This window comes from Rhineura floridana, chromosome 11 (genome assembly GCF_030035675.1).
Source record: "Rhineura floridana isolate rRhiFlo1 chromosome 11, rRhiFlo1.hap2, whole genome shotgun sequence".
NCBI lineage: Eukaryota > Metazoa > Chordata > Lepidosauria > Squamata > Rhineuridae > Rhineura > Rhineura floridana.
This window is the reverse complement of record NC_084490.1, coordinates 71,335,460-71,356,553: the sequence shown is the minus strand read 5'-3', so window position 1 is coordinate 71,356,553 and position 21,094 is coordinate 71,335,460. Positions and strand designations below refer to the sequence as shown.

Sequence of the window (21,094 nt, the reverse complement as noted above, 5' to 3'; positions counted from 1 at the left end):
TCCTGCCAAACTAATCTTATCTCATTTTTTGATCGGGTAACCTCCCTTGTAGACTGTGGGAATGCTGTGGACATAATATATCTCGACTTCAGCAAAGCTTTTGACAAAGTGCCCCATGATATTCAGATTAGCAAGCTAGGTAAATGTGGGCTGGATGGAACAACTATCAGGTGGATCCACAGTTGGCTCTAGAATCATACTCAAAGAGTGCTTATCAATGGTTCCTTCTCAAACTGGGTGGAAGTAACGAGTGGGGTACCACAGGGCTCAGTCCTGGGCCCAATGCTCTTCAACATTTTTATTAATGACTTGGAGGAGGTACAGAGCATTCTTATCAAATTTGCAGCTGATATAAAATTGGGGGGCATAGCTAACACTGTGGAAGACAGAAAGAAAATTCAAAGGGACCTTGATAGGCTGGAGCATTGGGCTGAAAACAACAGAATGAAATGCAACAGGGATAAATGCAAAGTTCTACACTTAGGAAAAAGAAACTAAATGCACAGTTATAAGATGGGGGATACTTGGCTCAGCAGTATGACATGTGAGAAAGATCTTGGAATTGTCATTGATCACAAGCTGAATATGAGTCAACAGAATGATGTGGCTGCAAAAAAGGCAAATGCTATATTAGGCTGCATTAACAGAAGTATAGTTTCCAAATCGCGTGAAGTACTAGTTCCCCTCTATTCAGCACTGGTTAGGCCCCATCTTGAATACTGCATCCAGTTCTGGTCTCGGCACTTCAAGAAGGATACAGACAAACTGGAACAGGTTCAGAGGAGGGCAACAAAGATGATCAGGGGACTGGAAACCAAGCCCTATGAGGAGAGACTGAAAGAACTGGGCATGTTTAGCCTGGAGAAGACTGAGGGGAGATATGATAGCACTCTTCAAGTACATGAAAGGTTGTCACATAGAGGAGGGCCGGGATCTCTTCTCGGTCGTCCCAGAGTGCAGGACACGAAATAATGGGCTCAAGCTGCAGGAAGCCATATTTCAACTGGATATCAGGAAAAACTTCCTAACTGTTAGAGCCATACGACAATGGTGTACCTAGAGAGGTAATGGGCTCTCTGACACTGGAGGCATTCAAGAGGCAGCTGGACAGCCATCTGTCAGGAATGCTTTGATTTGGATTCCTGCATTTCACAGGGGGTTGGACCTGATGGCCTTATAGGCTCCTTCCAACTCTACTGTTCTATGATTCTATGGTTCTTCCCCTCCCGATTTTAAACACCCCTGTGAGGTAGGTTAGACTGAGAGACAGTTACTGGTCCAAGGCCACCCAGCGAGCTTCATGGCTGAGCAGGGATTTGAAACCAGGTCCGACAGGAGGTCCTAGTTATCATGTGTCTCTTGGAAACTTGTACATTTATAATGCCTGGTGGTAACACGGCATGTTCGGAGACTAATAGCTTGTCTCTAGAAAGCTTGTCTCTTTAGTCCGTCCTTCATACAAAACTCTTTATTAGTAATACTAATAGCATTAAATCTCCACCAGTGCTGTGTGTTTATTCTGCACTAGACATCAAAGGTGATTTCTCTTATTAAACATTTTTATTAGGGTTTCTGATGGACTGAAGCATGCTGGAATATTGTGTTGCATCTGCATTTATATGGGTCATGGTATCTTAAAGTTTCTCTGCACGTAAGCCCTATGATGTGGAGGTATCTTTTAGTGTCATTTTTGTATACTATACAAACTTCTTAACATGTAGGTGATTTGCAGCTTTAAAAAAATAGCATTTGCTTAAAAGGGCAGCCTTTAATCTACTGTTCTGTCCTTGGCTTGCCCTGGTGCTCTGATATAACAGTGCCACGTGGAAATAAGGAGTTTTAAGATTAATTCTAGAATGCCTCCTAATATGTCAGCACAGCTGAGTAAGTTGTGAGTGCACGGAAAGGGCATTGCAGCATCTGCCTTGCATGCAGAAGGTCTCTCAAATCCAGTCCCCAACGGCATCTCCAGGCAGCAGAGGTGCCATCAGGGACTGAACCTGAGGGACCTTTGTGATGTTCCTATATATTAGTGTATTATGGTAAGTGTTGGTTGTTTAGAGTATACATGGTAAGTAGTGAAAGAGGAGGGGGAGTGAATGGGCAATAGAATGCTTGATGATTGGCTGAATGTTTAAAATGGCTGACAGTATAAATGAAAGGATGACAGGTAAATCTGGGTGAATGTGAGGTGGTAAATTGTGGAATAGGGGGGAGAAGAGAAAGAGTGGATTGCTTGGTGGGGTTTGAGAGAGTTGTTTGTCAGGAGAGAGTGAAGAAGGAGGGAGGTGGAGTTCAGATTAGTATTGAGTAAAACCATATGCTTATGTGCCTTAAGAAGAAATCTTGTTAATCTTGTTAGCTTTGTTATCTGTAATAAATACTTAATTTGGTTTACCAAAGGTCTGATGCTTGGCTGGGGTTTCACAGACCAGAAGGGAGGGTACGGTAATGACCAAGGCTGAAGGGGAACTTAACAAATGGTGGCAGCGGTGAAGAGAATAACAATACCAGTATTCAGAGTCTCTGGGAATACTAGTATTGGGACGTTACTGGTGGTTGCCTAGCAGGGGGATCTGTTGAGATCTGTGCTAGAGCGGGGAGGTAAACCATAAGAGAGTGCGGTCCGGACTGGTGGAGTCCCTGGTGGTGCCTAGTGACAGGCAGTAGCCACGCGCAGGTAGGAACCTGACAGGGAGAGCCAGGGAAGGACGCCTCACATGTGGTGGCAGTAGCGGTGGGATACGAACAACAGAGAATCCAGATACGAATACTAGAGAATCCAGAACAGTGGTGTGGCAAACAGAAATAACAAAACAAGATTTCTTGTGAGAGTGACTGGCAAAGAGTGAGTGAACTCAAACACCATGGCTGAATACATAAAAATGAAAAGAGAGGAGCTGGTGGAGAAGTGCATAACATTCAATTTACCCCACGAGGGTAAAGGGGTAGATGAATTGTGGGTAGCACTTACAGGATTTGCTACTGCCCAGCAAAAACAACCTGTCAGGGAAGAGACCCCAGAAGGATATTTAAGCAATCCCGCTTATATAGAGTACTTGAGAGAGAAGTTAAGATGGGAGGCTGAGGAAAAAGACAAGCAGAGGGAGTTGGAAGCTGAGAGATTGAAGATGGAAGCTGAGAGATTGAGGATGGAAGGTGCAGAGAAGGAAAAACAGAGGGAGTTGGAAATTGAGAGAATGAGATTGGGGTTTGAGGAGAGGGAGAAGCAACGAGCATTGGATGCTGAATTACAAGTAGAAAAGTTAAAATTTGATAGAGAGAAATTTCACTCTGAGGAGACAAGGAAAGACAGAGATGGAGCAAAAATAAAAATTACTCCAAAGGACTTTGCTGTCTATGAGCCTGGTCAAGATCCTCAAATTTACCTCAGCACCTTTGAAAAAGCAGCTCAGTTGTGGGGGCTACCTGAAGATAAATACATGCAGTATTTATCAAACCTGATTAAAGGGGAAATGGCTGAGGTACACCAATATTTTCCCTCAGACAGGCCCGTCACCTATGCTGAGTTTAAAGAGGCAGTCTACAAAAGATTCAGACTGGGGCCTGATCATTTTAGAAAGCTTTTCAGAAACTGCCAGATACAGACAGGGAGGTCTTTTGTGGAACTGGGAGCAAAGTTGATGGATATATTTGGAAAGTGGATGAGTAGTGCCAAAGCTCAGTCAGTGGAAGAGGTGAAAAGCCTCATGATACTGGATCAATTATACCATCAGTTACCACCAGAAATAAGACTCCTGGTCAAAGACCGTTCCCCTACATCTGTGCAGGAGGCCGCAGAGATGGCGGATCACTTCGCCTCCAATAGAACTGGCTGGGTGGGGAAAACATCAAGAGAGTTTAAACCCAGACCATATAGTGCTGGCAGAAGGGATGTGGTACCACAGCGAGTGAGTCCTCCATTAAAATCTGAAGGGCACAGGACACCCCAGAGTGGATCTGTGTACCCTAAAAGTGAGGAGAAATTATGCTACAAATGTTGTAGACCGGGGCACCTACGTTTTCAATGTGAGGTTGCCAACCCCATTAGTAATCCTGCTCAGACAAGGACAATGAAAACAGAGCCCAAGGCTTTAGAAACAGCGAAAAAGGTTCAGTTCTGCCAGATAAACTGGACAGAAGTAACAGACCTTGATTCAAGTCTGAGAGAGGAAATGAGTGTACAAGGGGCAACTTATTGGGCATTGCTTGACACTGGTGCCGCTCAGACGTTACTGAGGCCAGATTTAATAAAATCTGAAGAAATATTACCTCAGGAAACAGTGACTATCCAAGGAGTGAGGGGTCAACCAGAGAGTTTGCCTGTGGCCCTAGTGAAAATGGAATGGAGAGGCCGAAAGGGCCAATATAAAGTTGGTATTAATGCCCAGCAACAAGAACCAGTAATACTGGGAAGAGATGTTATGGGGGCACAGGGGAAAATATATGTAGTGACCAGACAGCAAATTGGCAGAGAAAAAGAAGCCATATTAAGGGGGGCTGAAACAAACAGGGTGGAATCTGTTAACCAGCCTCAGGTCACCATAGCAACCACTAGCAGGCCTGCTGAAGAAGACAAACTGTATCAAGTGGTCTCTGGGGAAGAAGCAGAGCAATTCAGGGAAGAGCTGCATAAAGATATAAGTCTGAAGCAGATAAAGGAACAAGCACTGACCCAACAGATTCCTTTCACTGACAAACTGAGGAATCAAGTTGTGTGTGAGAATGGGATTTTATATAGACTGTGGATGCCTGCTGAGAGAAAGGATGAATGTGAACCAGTGAAGCAATTGATAGTACCTAGCAAATACAGAACCAGATTGCTAGAGGTAGCCCACGATGTCCCATGTGCAGGACATCTGGGAATAAAAAAGACCAAGAGGAGATTGGCTGCACATTATTATTGGCCAAATATCTCCAAGGATGTAAAACAACATTGTCTATCTTGTGGAATATGCCAAAAGGTGGGAAAGAGTGGAGTAAAGACCAAGGCACCCTTAAAGCCCCTTCCTATAATTGGACAACCCTTTTATAGAGTGGGAATAGATTTGGTGGGCCCTTTTTCCAAACCCACAAGGCATGGCAAGAAATATCTAGTGGTGGTGGTGGATTTTGCCACCAGGTACCCAGACGCAGAAGCACTGAGATCTGTAGAAGCTGGGTTTCCCTCATGAAGTGCTGACAGATCAAGGCAGTGTATTCATGGGAGAAGTGATGCAATGTATGTGGAAATGTTGTGGTCTAAAACATCTAAAGACCACTACTTACCATCCCGCCACTAATGGGCTAACTGAGAGATTCAATGGAGTTTTGAAGGGCATGATCAGAAGCTATGTTCAAGATCACCCACAAGACTGGGATGAACGGTTGGGATGCTTCTTATTTGCATACAGAGAAGTCCCTCAGGAGTCAACAGGCTTCTCACCCTTTGAACTAATGTTTACTAGAAAAGTGAGGGGACCTTTGGAACTGCTAAAAAATTCATGGGAAGGAACTCTGGGAGAGTACAAAACTTCTGTAGTAGATTTTGTATTGGAATTCCGCAATAAATTAACATCAATGATGGAAGTAGTGAAAGAGAATTTGAGTCATGCACAGGAGAAGCAAAGTTACTGGTATGACAGAACAGCCAGAGAACGTGTGTATGATGTGAGAGATATGGTTATGGCGTTCATACCCAGGAAACATGACAAATTACAGGCTAACTGGGAAGGACCATATACCATCAGAGAAAGGCTTGACACAGTGACATATGTAATCACCACAGACCAATTAAACAAAAGCAAAGTGGTTCATGTAAATATGTTAAAGCCTTACCATACCAGGGATGCAAAGGTGTTGCAAGTTACCTTATTCCCTGAGGGAAGTGGGCCTGAACTTCCAGATTTGGTACAGGAAAGCAAAGACAAAGGAGGGGTAGATCAAGTGGAATGGTCAGAGGAGGTGAAGGAGGAAGTAAAAGAAGAGATTCTGAGAGTTTTGAAAACCTATAGGAATCTCTTTAGCAACAAACCTGGCCGAACCAGTATAGTTATACATTCCATTGATACTGGAGATCATGCCCCAATCAGATCTGTTCCGTACCGTGTGAATGGGAAAGTTTTGAATGAGATCAAAAAGGAGGTGGAAGAGATGCTGGAATTAGGAGTGATCAGGGAATCCATCAGTCCCTGGGCCTCAAGTATTGTCCTGGTTCCGAAAAAAGATGGAACGACAAGGTTTTGCATTGATTATCGGCTAATCAATAAAATTACTGTCCCAGATGCGTATCCTATGCCTAGGGTAGACGCAATGTTAGAGTTATTGGGGGCAGCAACCATTATCTCTACGTTAGACCTCTGTAAAGGATTTTGGCAAATGGAACTAGACGAGCAATCCAGAGCCAAAACTGCCTTCAGTACACCAGATGGGTTATATGAGTTTGTGACCTTACCCATGGGACTAAGGAACTCACCAAGTTCATTTCAGAGGCTAATCAATACTGTGTTGCGAGGCATGTCAGATTTTGCAGTGGCCTATATCGATGACGTGGCCATTTTTAGCAAGTCGGTGCCTGAGCATGTCCAACACCTGACAACAGTATTGGAGGCCTTAAGAAAAGCAGGCCTCACAATAAAAGCTAAGAAATGCCAGTTTGGACTAAAGGAAGTAATCTATTTAGGACATAAGGTGGGGAGTGGGAAAATCACCCCCTTATGGAGCAAGGTGGAGGCAATACAAGCGTGGCCGATCCCCTTAACCAAAAAACAAGTAAGGGCATTTCTGGGTGTGGCTGGATTTTATAGGAAGTTTGTGAGAAATTTTGGGGAAATAGCAACCCCCTTGCATGAATTAACAAAGAAGAAGTGTTCTGAGCGTGTGGTATGGACGGATGAATGTCAGAAGGCTTTTGATCTACTGAAGCAAGCCTTGTGCCAAGGACCCATATTAATAGCACCAGGCTATGAGAAACCATTCATCGTGGCTACAGATGCGTCGGACCTCGCGCTGGGAGTCATCTTGCTGCAGGAGAGAGAAGGCACCAGACATCCAGTGGCGTACCTGAGTCGCAAGCTGACACCGAGGGAGAAAAACTATTCGTCGGTCCAGAAGGAGTGCCTAGCGGTCGTGTGGGGACTGAACAAGTTGCGCCCATACGTGTGGGGACAAAGATTCACAGTGACTATGGATCATCGGGCCTTGTTATGGTTGCAGACTATGAAAAACCATAACACTATGCTGCAGATGTGGTCCTGGGCCCTACAGGACTATCAAGTGGACTTCCAGTTCATCAAAGGCAAGGACAATGTACTGGCCGATGGGCTTTCCAGGCAAGTGGCTGGGACTGCAGTGACGTGACCAGACAGAGGAACAAAGAAAGACATTTTCCCCATAGAGACTTTTATTTGTTAACGCAACGTATAAATCCTGGAACAGGAATAATACTCTGCCGTTGTTTAAGGGGGGGGAAATGTGATGTTCCTATATATTAGTGTATTATGGTAAGTGCTGGTTGTTTAGAGTATACATGGTAAGTAGTGAAAGAGGAGGGGGAGTGAATGGGCAATAGAATGCTTGATGATTGGCTGAATGTTTAAAATGGCTGACAGTATAAATGAAAGGATGACAGGTAAATCTGGGTGAAAGTGAGGTGGTGAATGGTGGAATCTGGGGGGGAGAAGAGAAAGAGTGGATTGCTTGGTGGGGTTTGAGAGAGTTGTTTGCCAGGAGAGAGTGAAGAAGGAGGGAGGTGGAGTTCAGATTAGTATTGAGTAAAACCATATGCTTATGTGCCTTAAGAAGAAATCTTGTTAATCTTGTTAGCTTTGTTATTTGTAATAAATACTTAATTTGGTTTACCAAAGGCCTGATCCTTGGCTGGGGTTTCACAGACCAGAAGGGAGGGTAAGGTAATGACCAAGGCTGAAGGGGAACTGTAACAAATGATGGCAGCGGTGAACAGAATAACAATACCAGTATTCAGAGTCTCTGGGAATACTAGTATTGGGACGTTACTGGTGGTTGCCTAGCAGGGGGATCTGTTGAGATCTGTGCTAGAGCGGATAGGTAAACCATAAGAGAGTGCGGTCCGGACTGGTGGAGTCCCTGGTGGTGCCTAGAGACAGGCAGTAACCACGAGCAGGTAGGAACCTGACAGGGAGAGCCAGGGAAGGACGCATGACAACCTTCTGGGAAAGACTCCTGCCTGAAACACTGCAGAGCTGCTGCCAGTCAGTGTAGACAGTACTGGGTTAGAGGGACCAATGATCTGACTTAGTATAGGGCACCTTCCTCTGTGAGTCGAAAATCCTGGTGGAGAATTGAAATGTTTATCTGAAGTGCTTTTTTCAAAGATCTTTGCAAATGACAGGAAAGGATGGATTCAACCCCCAAACACACACACACTTTTTTCTGTGAAAACATTAAAGTAGAAAAGCCAACAGAAACGTTCTTTTTCCACTTGTGAAAAATGAGAATTATTTCTCAGTACATTTTGTGGAAGATCCCAGACTCTGATACTACTCATATAATCTGCCCATCGTTAACATGGTAAAACCAGAATAAATTCTTAGGCGCTGAGACCTACAAGATAGGTAGATTTACCCCTTTATAAAAGGGGTTGCAATATTGTCAAAGATTTGTTTTCTTTGAAAAGAGTGGGGCCACAAGGGAGGACAAATGTGGTTTGAGGAGGAAAGGGAGGGGACAAAGGCACACTTGACATCTCTGCTTGAGGGCCCCCAGAAACGTGGAGCCAGCCCTGTGTGGCACTGTTATATCAGAGCACCAGTACAGCCAATGAAAGACTGTCCTTTTAAACAAATTATATTTTTTAAAAGTTAAAATTCCATTTCTTAAACAAAAAGGTATTCACAATAATTCAGCTATAATTCACCTATATGTTAAGAAGTGTGTATAGTGTACAAAAATGTCACATAAGGATATTTCCACATCATAGGGCTTACATGCAGAGAAACATTCATATATCATAGACCCATATAAACGCAGATGCAACATAAAACTCCAGCATGCCTCAGTCCATCAGAAAACCTCATGAAAACTTCTGAGGAATCACCTAGTGCAGAATAAACACACAGCACTGGTGGAGATTTAATGCTATTAGTACTACTAATATAGCGCTTTGTATGAAGGACTGAAGACAAGGGGCTTTCTAGGGACAAACTATTCGTCTCTGAACATGCCATGCTACCACCAAGCGTCATAAATGTACAAGTTTCCAAGTTAAAGAAACACATGATAACTAGGACCTCCTGTCAGACCTGGTTTCAAATCCCTTAGTCATGAAGCTCGTTGAGTGACCATGGGCCAGTAACTATCTCAGGCTTTGACACTATTCAAATTTTGCTACATGCTGAAGACACCATTTTGAGGTCACTTTGTCAACAAAGCAGTAAATAAAAGCATCTACTAATAATATAATTTATAAAAGGGAAATGTTGAATGCCACTGATGTCGCTTTGGTTTAAGGAACATCACTACAAGCTGACACTGACACAGTAAGAGAATATTAGTTGAGACAGTAAGATATTCAGCATGAGTCCTTATAACAATAGTTTCAGCTTAACAATGACACTAACATTAAAAAAAGATGGGGTAGTCTGATATATTTTATATTATCTAACTTATCTAGGAATCTGGACAGCTACATAGACAGACTGGATGCCTTTTGGCATCTCCAGCAGTATGCTACTGCTTTACAAAAGCTCATGTTCAATGAAAATAATTTCACACGTGATAATTAACTCAAACTACAACAGTAATTGCTAGTATATAAGTTTGCATTTCATTGTACCTTTATGTTAAGCTTTCTGTTATTTGTTGGAAGCATTCCATCCTCTCTAAGCTGCTCAGAAAGATGTATGGCTCTTGTTTTGAAATTTGTATCTGTTGCATTTTGGAGTCTAGGCCTCTTTTTTCCAACTTTTAGCTTCACCTTGTGAAAATCCTCTTGATGTTTTCTTTTCTTTGTCATTCTGAAACACCTGCAGGAAAAAAAAAAGAGTTGAACAAATATGCTTATGAAAAAATAAGCTACATGCAGCTTAACTGAGTACACCATTACTCAGACTTAATTTTTAAAACCAAGATCATTATCTGATTTTGTTCAGGACCCACAACATAATCTAAACAGAAGTCACAAATCTCACATCCTTACTTTCCAATGCTACCCTCCTGAAAATCTAGACAAGATTACCTTCACCATGGCATTACATCTCCCCTCATGAGATTTCTTTTGAGTTTCATTATAGTAACAAAAACTGACTAAGGAATGCAATTTCATTTGACCCGACTCTGAAAATTCTGTGTTTTAAGGTGCTGTGGAGGATGGCAAAAGAAATTCTGTGTACCTCCACATAAAAGTTTACAACAAAGAATGCTTCTCAGTGATACCAACATAACCTAACACCCCCACATTTTTTTTAAAAGGTGACAATGACTTTCCCAAATATGGACAAACATCTCAAGTATATGATTAAACCAAGCTATGACGCTAAAGTAATACGAATGTTCCTTTTATTGACAATGAGGCCTATAAATTTTAACGTAGGAGTTCCTGCATATGACAAGAGTGTGCTTATGATCATGTAAGATAAAAAACTTAAGAAAACCTACATATTTATTGAAATTATGGTCCAGCCCCACATAGCCATGAACCTCACTGGGTGGCCTTGGGCCAGTCACTGCCTCTCAGCCTCATGAAAACCCTATTTATAGGGTTGCCATAAGTCGGAATCGACTTGAAGGCAGTACATTTGTACTTGTATGCTGTGTGGTGTAAGTGGGTTGCAACCAGTGGCATTACCAATTGTTGTAGTTGCTTGTTTTAATTTAAGTGATTGAGAAAGAGAGCTGGAAAAGACAAATATTTTCAGTGAAAAACCAAAACAGTCCAGCTTTTAGTAAAGAACAGATTAACAGTTGAAAGCTGTTATTAATAAATAGCAAGGAAACTTTTGGTTTAAATCCCCGCAGCCAGATCACTCTCTCTAAAGACTAAGTGACTCTTTTGCTTCAGACTACAGGAATAAGCTTACATGACTAAAAGGTGCACCACATAAAAAGAGGATTTCTCTGCCTGCAGGAAGCTAAGGTGATTGGAAGAAGAGTTTTAGCCTAACCACCCTGGCACACCAGTTTTCTATATAAAGGATGTTTTTGTGATAACTAGGCCACAGCCTTGGCTACACATGTGACTGCTTTAAAGATAAAATAGGAAAGCATACTCTAGCCTCATCCACCAGCCAGAGTTTGAAGGGCCACTGAGAGGTTATGCCCCTACTTCTTAGGAAAAACTTCACAGCAAAGGGAAGACCAAACCAGCCCCATCTGTCAACTAATGCTCTTGCTGCCGCCCTGCCAAAACACTGAGTTCCAACTTCCAGTTGACTTGGGATTGGAAAGCAGATGAGAAACACACATAGCCATCATCCAAAGAAACAAGCGCTGCTGGCCAAACACAGCATGCAGAACCTACATAAGGAAACTCTATGGAAGTGAAGATCTGTCTGGCTTCAACTAGAAATAAATGCCTATTTAGCACATCACTTTGTTCTGCCATTTCCACTGTAATGTCTCTGTCTTTTATCTCCGCTTCCCTTTCCTTGTGTGCCTTTGCAGTTTGTAGCTAAACCAGTGAGCCTGTCCCTCATTTTTTTTAACTGGTGTGAGTTGCTGTGGGAGACAATATTTGTCTAAGAGGATATAAACACATACATGTGTGTAATGGATCCTAACCTCACTCATGCATGCATTCTTAACTCTTTAGAAGGAAAATGGGATACAATGATAATTAAAAAGAAAAATATAATATGCCCTCGCGTATCAGTGTTCTCCCCCGCTGCAAAAGATCGAGTACAGACGTAAGCATAATAATTATTAGTGTTCGGAATGGGGACCATCCTCCTTTGGAACAACCACCATGTTTTTCAGGAGAGGGAAGGCCAACCGTCTTTCACCACCAACGTCCTAAGACAGCCCCTCACGAGAGAAGCCAAATAAGCGAGAACGGTTTCTATGTTGGGTGCAATTTGATATTCAGCCAGAGCAATCTCATCAGCCAGACTCATAGCGGATGGCTCCATCAAAGAGCTATAGTCAAAACCCCTTAGGGAGAGGGACCAGTCCGGTGGATGAGCTGCAGCACGCTGGCAGTCCACATCAATACAATGGAGTGGTCTGATTGAAAAAAAGTTCGTAATTTTTTGCTGTCCCTTTAATTCTGTAGAGGAGGTTTCGGCCTGTTTTGGTATCGGAGGAATTTCCTGTTGAGCCTTGTCTCGTCTCTTCTTTTTCTTTTCTTTATCTAGTAAGCTTACTAGAGCAGGCGGAGATCTTAAAGCTTGTCTCTCTTTCCTTGTTAACACCATTATCAGACTGTACTTCTTAGGTTGCTTAAATTCAGTGGAGCGGAGAGTGATTAACGACTGTTTAGCTGTTTAAATGATTTGTGGAGCTTTCAAAGCACTAGATTTATAGTTTTTAGAGCAATGGATAATTAACTCCATGACCCTGATTGTTTGAGTTATGCTCGAGGAATATAGATAATTAGAACATATCTTAGCAGAAACCAAGGGTGGCTGTAGGAAGAACTCACCTGCCATCAACCGGAACCGGAAAGATCCAAATACCTCGAATCTTTGATCAACTGCCTAGGATCTTGTGACATTGCTCAAATTGTTTCTACTCTTCTTGCCGACTATGACTATTGGGTCACCTATAGGGTGGCCCATTTTGCCCTTGCTGCTCAAAAGCTGAGGGCGAAGCATTTAAACGATCTTGGTCTCTAAGGGATCCCAGAGGTTTTATAGTTTCATTGTGCTACCTAGTGAGTTTTTGCATTTTCATTAATAAAGATGGTGGTCCTGTTTTAATATTTGTCTAAATGGAGAATTTTTTTTAAAAAAATTAAGTTGTGTTGGCCTGTGGCCTGGCAATAAATTTTGATTGATTGATTGAGATCGGTTTCTAACAACAACGGGGAGGAGAGTCATCTCGGCGACTTTCACGGACCGGAGAGACCAACGGGAAAGGAGCGGTACCTCTTGGGACTAGAGCGCGATAAGAGTAGAGAAGCTAGTCCTTGGTAGGAGCCAATAAAAGCTCCGTGTGTGTCACAAAAATCTTCCTTCTTCACCCACCCCGTTACTTACCTTCGCATTAACGTGCGTACACTTGAAACAACACACGCGGCACTAACGGCTGGGCTCCAGAAATCCTTCCGGGTTGCAAGACCTATCCCTGCCACAACTTCCGGAAGCCGCCGCCCATCCTATCAGCATAACCCACAGCAAAGCGTGGCTCCGCCTGTTGAGGAATCTTGTTTCCCTCTGATATCTTGGTTGAGGAGAAAAGTGACTCTCTATCTCAAAAAACCAAAGAGAGGAGAGAATCAGCTTCGCACCTGCCGCCACCTTCAGGAATAGCGGAAGAACAACCCTCAGAGCCCGTCGCGCGCGCAATACGGCCCGCCACCCGAGATTTGGAATGTTTAGAAAAGCCTCCGCCCACTCTTGGGAAAACGTCATTGGCTGGAAACGCGTTTCTTCATAACCTAATAACAAGTGGTGTAAATGCCTATGGGAAGTCTGCATAATACCCAAAATGTTTCCAATTAACAGTGAATACATAAATACACTTGATAGGTACCGGATATATATCATTTTAGAGTTTGCTTTTTAGCAAAAAGGACTAGCAGGCAACTGAAGGTGGCAGTGCTATCTTCAGATTAACGTCGATACATTTTAAGATTTCCCGCTACTGGTGGAAATCTTCACTTTTTTACAAAGTCATTTCGGATCTTGGTGGTTGTTACTGTAACAAGAATATATTCTATGTTCTGGAGTCATACCTGGATGCAAAATAAAAATATTAAAGCTGCTAGTCGTTTCTTTAGAGGAATCTTTCATTTACTTGCAGCTTTGTCCTAACCATGTTTACTTTCAAGTAAATCACAAATTATTATTATTATATTTATATCCCACCTTTCCTCCAAGGAGCACAAGGTGGTGAACAAACATGGTTCTCCCCAATTTTATCCTCACAACAACCCTGTGAGGTAGGTTAGGCTGAGGAACAGTCCAAGCTCACCAAGTGAGCTTCATGGCCAGGCAGGAATTTGAATCCTGATATTTCCCAGGTCCTGGCCCAATACTCTAACCACATTACATCACAGGTTTCCCCCTTACAAAGTTACAACTTCCCAGCACCCTTCACAAACTACAATTCCCATGATTCTTTGGGGAAAGTCATGCTTTAAATGTGCATTGGACATGCTTAAATGTATAATGTAGACTATTATTATGACTATTTATTTTGTCCAACATTGCTATATGGCAACCCTAAATGCGTGGAGCTAGTTTGTAGTACTTTGGGCTTATTACCAGGTATGCAATCCAAAAGCACAAATCCTCCTACTTGTATGGGGGTGGGGGCAGGGTTGGTTCTAAAGGGTGGCCAGGTGGGGCCCTGACCGAGAGCCTCTAGGGTTACAGGGGCTCCTGAGGGGCCACTCTACTCCCCTTCTGCCTGCCCGCCATTCCCTCACCCCACCTACCTGTCTCCTGCCTATTATCCCACCCCTAAAATCTCAAGTTTTGGCAAAACCTGAGATTTTAGGGGCGGGCCTGAGTGATGTCACAGGGCGGGCTCAAGTGATGTCATTAAGCATGATACATTAAGCATCAATCACAGTTGCTTGGAGCATACAATTAGAAAAAAAAATCTGACTGGAAATTAAGCTAGACATCTTAGCTAAAAGATGGAGCCTGGGTAGGGAACATTTAATCTAGCCTACTTGCTTTCAGCAAGAAGGGTTTAAGTGCCTTACTTCAGACTTACTTCTGAGTAGATATAGTTTGGATTGTGCTGTTGGTAAAGCTTGACTAGGGATCCTCTGCAAAGACATCCATATCCAAGCAGGGTTGGCAACCTCCTGCCTGGAATGCCCTGCCCTTATCTTTTAATGTGCCTGCTCCAAACTTCTTTACAGATTTGACCCTTCACTTCAGAAAGAGGTCTGAGAAATGAGTAAGAGTAAGAATATTCTCTACCCTTTCTGGCTGCATAGATGCCCTCATCCTTCCCCTGCGTCCAGCAGAAGCTCTGGGCCAGGCAGGACGCAGTGGCATCTCGTAGAGGACACCCTCCCCTTTCATGGGGTGTATGATTTGTCCTGGCCCAGAGCAGAGTTTGGGGTGGGCACCCCCAGTTACTTATTTTTTTCTACGTGTTTTTGTCCATTTTGATTATGCATAGATGCCCTCATCCTTCCCCTGCGCCCAGCAGAAGCTCTGGGCCAGGCAGGATGCAGTGGCATCTCGTAGAGGATACCCTCCCCTTTCCTGGGGTATATGATTTGTCCTGTCCCAGAGCAGAATTTGGGGTGGGCACCCCCAGTTACTTACTTGTTATGATTTTATGACATCATTATGTATTTATGATAATATCAGAAGCCTGATGATTTTGATTGCATAAATGTATTGTTATTCCTGACGGGAAGAGTCCCCCAATCACAGTGATATATCATACAGGGTACCCCAACATATATTTTGGGGTTCAGAGACATGTTAAGTTTGGTTTGAAGTTGCTGTAGTTGTCAACTCTTCTTTTTTAGTGTTTTGAACTTTCAAGCAAATAAGATACTGGGAACTAGGAACCAACTTCAGCGTTGTATCAGTTAAATAGATTAAACAGTCGTGGGGGGATGACGTTTTGGTGTATATCTTGGGAACCAGACCACCTAGAAACTTAATTTTTTTTTAAATTGAAGCTGAGAGTCTGGAGATTAAGGGGTGGTGGTCGGATATTCGGAGGGCCCCCCAATAACCAGAGTCTCCAGCCAAAAACCGGAGACCTGGTAACTCTAATATATATATTATATATATATATATATATATATTGAAAAAAGTCTAAGGATGAGTAAGCCCCATTGAACACAGCAGAACTTGCATACATAGGATACATAGGATTGCACACTTTAACAAAACAACCTCAGCTCATATGCATAGTCCATACTTCCTTTTCTTACACATGGAAATTCTTTACTACATTTCTCAATATATGTATAGTTTCTTAAGATCAAATTTAACACTTTTAGGTGGCATTTTTATCTCTGATAATACTGCAAACTCTTCTCTAGCCCTGATAGAACATACATTCTTCTTCTTTGTACGCTGCATTTAGGAAGAGGAAGATGGAAAGTGTGGTTGGCAACTATATTTATTTAATGATTTAATTCATGAATTAGTTTGTTAGTCACTTTTTAAAGTAAAAATGTGTGCGTGTGTGTGCGCGTGTGTGTAAGGTGGTCGAGCAACCCTTCTTAGGAAGGCTACAGAATAGAAGCCCTCCAAAGCCTTCCAAAGTTAAGAAGCAAATGCCTGGAAGAAGGGAAATGTTTTTGCCTGGCAATAATAATGGCACTGGGTGTACCTCCCTGCGGAGAGTGTTCCACAAATGGAGGGCCGCCACTGAGGAGGCCTGTTCTTGTGTTACCACTCTCCACACCTTTGGAGGGGGCACATAAAGAAGGGCCTCCAATGCCGAGTGCAGGGGCCAGGTTGGAACATATAGAGAGAGGCAGTCCCAAGCCGCAAAAGTCTTTATAGGTCAAAACCAGCACTTTGAATTGAGTCCAGGAACTAATTGGTAGCCAGTGCAGTTGCGCCAGAATTGGTGTTATGTGCTCAAACCGTCTTGTCATGGTGAGCAGTCTGGCTGCAGAATTCTGCACCAGCTGCCGTTTCTGAACTGTCTTCAAAGGCAGCCCCACATATAATGCATTGCAGTAATCTAATTTAGAGATTATTGGACCATAGACAACAGAAGTCAGGTTATCCCTATCCAGATATAGTCATAGCTGGGCCACCAACTGGAGCTGATAGAAGGCCCTCCTCGTCGCTGGGGCCACTTGAGCCTCAAGTGACAGTAGTTGATCAAGAAGTACTCCCAAGCTACATACCTGCTCCTTCAGAGGGAATCTAACCCTATCGAGAGTAGGACAAAACCCCTCCATCCAGTCTAGGGAACCACCCACTAACAGTGCCTCAGTTTTGTCTGGATTCAGCTTCAGTTTATTGGTTCTCATCCAGTCCGTTACTGAGGCAAGACATCGGTCCAACACATCTACTGCCACACATGGAGATGTAAAGGAGAGATAGAGTTGTGTGTCATCAGCATATTGCTGGCAACTTACTCCAAAACGCCGGATTACCCCACTCAATGGTTTAATTAAGATGTTAAATAGCATGGGAGATAAAACTGAACTCTGTGGAACTCAACATTGGAGGGTCCACGGAGCCGAACAATACCCCGCAAGCATCACCCTCTGAGAGCAACCATCCAAGTAGGACTGGAATCACTGCAAAGCAGTGCCATCCACCCCCAGCTTGGACAGCTGCTCCAGGAGAATACCATGGTTGATGGTATCAAAAGCTGCTGAGAGATCAAGGTAGATTAATAGGAACACACTGCCACAATCTCTCTCCTGACATAGGTCATCATACAGGATGACCAAGGCAGTTCCTGTGCCAAAACCGGGTCTGAACCCCAATTGAAATGGATCTAGAACATTGATTTCATCCAAGAGAGTCTGGATCTGGCCTATGACCACACGGTCCAGAACCTTGCCCAAGAATAGAACATAGCGACTGGCCGGTAATTATTTAGATCCTCTGGATCCAGGGACGGTTTCTTAAGGAGTGGTCTTATCACTGCCTCATATAGGCAGGCGGAAACCACCCCCTCTTGCAAGGAGATATTAATCACCTCCCTAGAATATAGGAATATAAAAGACTAGAGTAGTGCAGAATCCTACAAGAGAGGCTCCCAAAGTGGTGAACAACACATTAAAACAAAATATACAGTAGACCAGGGGTTCCCATACTGTGGTCCATGAACCACCAGTGGTCTCCAAGCTTCACTGAGGATGTCCATGGCATGTCTGTATTAAAAATTCATATGGATTTAAATGGCATTTTTATTACTTCCTTAATTTCTTATATTGTATTTTATTGAATTACAATCTGAATTATATGGAATGCAAATTGTAATACTATAAAATACAACTATAAAATACAATATAAGAAATAAAGGAATCAATAAAATATAATTGAAAATCATATAACACTTAGCACAGTACATTACAATTGTTACAACAGGCAACAATTTTCAAGTGGTCCATGGGAAACAAAGTTTGAGAACTCTTGTAACAGAGCATACCAAAAAGGACATAAGTCAATCAGAAAGCAAAAAATATGTCAGCAAGATCACAAGATAAGATGACTGGAAGAAAGCTAGTAGTGTTGGGAGTAAAGCATCAATGCATGTTACAAATGACTTGAACCAGTGGGAGGAGATAGAAAGGCAATCTATTCTTTGTTCTGCTGATTCCTCCTTTAAAGTCTATGTTGTTTTTGCAGGCTTTGCTCCTCCCTCCCTCCCTGTCTTTGTTCTGTTAGTTAGTAATTATTCTCTGAGTGCAGGCTGTGTGGCTGCTTCAGCATGTTTGACTTTATCTTTTTGTAGCAATAAACCTTAAGTTTCTCTGTTTTTTCAACTACCAGTCTTACCAGAACTGTTATTTCTGCACTCTGTTGCATAGAATCATAGAATAGTGAGTTGGAAGGAGCTTGTAAGGCCATCGAGTCCAACCCCCTGCTCAATGCAGAAATCCAAGTTAAAGCATACCTGACAGGTAGCTGTCCAGCTGCGTCTTGAGTGCCTCTAGTGTTGGAGAGCCCACCCACTCCCCAAGTAATTGGTTCCACTGTTGTACCGCTCTAACAGTTAGGACGTTTTTCCTGATGTTCAGTCAAAATCTGGCTTCCCTTTTCTGTGTGGCAACCTTTCAAGTTCTTGAACAGTGCTGTTACATCTCCATTCAGTCTTCTCTTCTCAAGGCTAAACATGCCCAGTTCTTTCTTTCCTCATAGGGCTTTGTTTCCATTCCTGTGATCATCCTTGTCGCCCTCCTCTGAACCTGTTCGATTATGTCTGCATCCTCTTAAAGTGCGGTGTCCAGAACTGGATGCAGTACTCAATATGAGGCCTAACCAGTGCCGAATAGAGGGGAACTAGTATTTCATGTGATTTGGAAACTGTTAATGCAGCCTAAAATATCATTTGCTGTTTTTGCAGCCACATTGCACTGTTGGTTCATATTCAGCTTGTGATCAACGACAATTCCAAGATCCTTCTCACATGTAGTATTGCTGAGCCAAGTATCCCCCATCTTATAGCTGTGCATTTGGTTTCTTTTTCCGAGGTATAGAACGTTGCACTTATCCCTGTTGTTAAATTTCATTGTTTTCAGCCCAATGCTCCAGCCTATCAAGATCCCTTTGAATTTTGTTTCTGTTCTGTTCTCCTTCCCAATCTTGTATCATCTGCAGGATAAGCATTCCTTGCACCTCCTTGTCCAAGTCATTAATAAAAATTTTGAAGAGCATTGGGCCAAGGACTGAGCCCTGCAGTACCCCTCTGGTTACCTCCCCCCAGTTTGAGAAGAAACCACTGATAAGTACTCTTTGAGTATGATTCTGTAGCCAACTGTGGATCCACCCGGCTGGTCCACCCTATCTTTAGCTAGCTTGATCATCAGAATTTCATGGGGCATTTTGTCAAAAGCTTTGCTGAAGTTGAGGTATATTATGTCCACAGCATTCCCACAGTCTACCAGGGAGGTTACCTAATCAAAAAATGAGTTAAGATTTGTCTGACAGGATTTGTTCCATGGTTTCTAGTAATCACTGCATTGTTTTTAAGGTGCTTACAGATAGACTGCTTTATAATCTGCTCCAGAATTTTCCCAGAGACTGATGTCAGGCTGACTAGTCTGTAGTTCCCTGGTTCCTCCTTTTTGTCCTTTTTGAAGACAGGGACAGCATTAGCCCTCCTTCAGTTATCTGGCACTTAACCCAATGAAAACTCTAATAAGTAGAATGAAAGGTGGTCTCACCACCCCTACATCCCCCACACTTAGGGGCTAAAAACCTGAACAGACAATAAGAAATATTAAAGGAGAAGAATTAAGGGTGCTCTCACCATCACCACCCATTCTGACTGTTCAGGCTGAACAAGTAAGGGAAATAACCCATAAGGGAAATAACTTCCAAAAAAACCATAAGCAGCATTATGCACCTTTGGGGGGGGTGAGGTGTGGGAAGGAAAGTTAGGGGTCTGTGGGGAAAAACCCAGATACTATATAAAGAACAAATGCACTTTCTCCAAATACTATGTGGCAATTTGGAGCATGCTGCACCTTTCAAAATATTGTAGTTTTCATTTTTTTGTTCTATATTTATTTGTGTTTTTAACATTGTTGCAAGTCAGAGACCTTCAGGTAACAAGTGACTAACATAATAAACAAACAAACAATAGCTGGTACAGTACTATCCTTGCAAGCTATCCTGGAAAAAGATTGGAGAATTTTTTTTTTTTTTTAATTAAAATGTCATCTAGGTCTGCAATTTTTAAAAGGACAAGAAACTTAACCAAAAAAAGGGTGGAGAAGAAATGGGAAGTTAGGACAAACCCCGTTTCTTAATTGTATTGGATGATAGACTTAAGATATGCTCTGAGATAAAAATAGGGAGTGATGTAATGCTTGCTGATGTCACAAAGGCACTGTCCAAGGACAACACCATGGCGCAATTGCCTAGGGCCCATAACCTCAAGAGACTGCTTCCACCTTGACCTGCAAGTAGCCCTCACACAGTGAGCCTGTGAGGAGCCATCAGGGTTCAGATATGTGAGACAGGAAAGAATGTGGTTCTGAGATTTTTGGAAAAACTTTTTAAAAATGTGCTTGACATTTCACATGGTCAGACTATGCTCTGGTGTCCTAATGGACCAGCCTCCAATTTCCTGGGAGTAAGTCCAATTGAAGTCCTGCCTTTGGTGATTCATACATTGGTAACCTCAATACTTGATTACTGTAATGCCATCTATGTGGAGCTACCCTTGTGCCTGGTCCAGAAACTCCAGCCGATGCAAAATGTTGCAACTAGACTGTTAATGGGGACAGATTACTACCAGCATGTAACTCCAGCGCTTAAAAGCTTGCACTGGCTGCCCATATGTCACCAGACCAGCT

At 42.8% G+C, this 21,094-nt stretch overlaps 1 protein-coding gene across 4 annotated transcripts in view; it reads right to left on the bottom strand.

Moving 5' to 3' along the window:
• Nucleotides 1–13,380, bottom strand: part of TEX10 (testis expressed 10) — an 83,730-nt gene extending 70,350 nt beyond the window's left edge. For 2 of the 4 annotated variants that reach the window (XM_061589722.1, XM_061589724.1), the window contains exons 1-2: nucleotides 13,152–13,379; nucleotides 9,794–9,983 (exon numbers count right to left, since the gene is read on the bottom strand). In XM_061589722.1, the coding sequence (XP_061445706.1) occupies nucleotides 9,794–9,983; nucleotides 13,152–13,159 (198 nt within the window). In that variant the 5' untranslated portion in view covers nucleotides 13,160–13,379. Of the gene's footprint in view, nucleotides 1–9,793; nucleotides 9,984–13,151 lie in introns of all 4 variants that reach the window. The other 2 variants (XM_061589725.1, XM_061589723.1) reach the window with 2 other exon arrangements.
• Nucleotides 13,381–21,094: the final 7,714 nt, after the last annotated feature.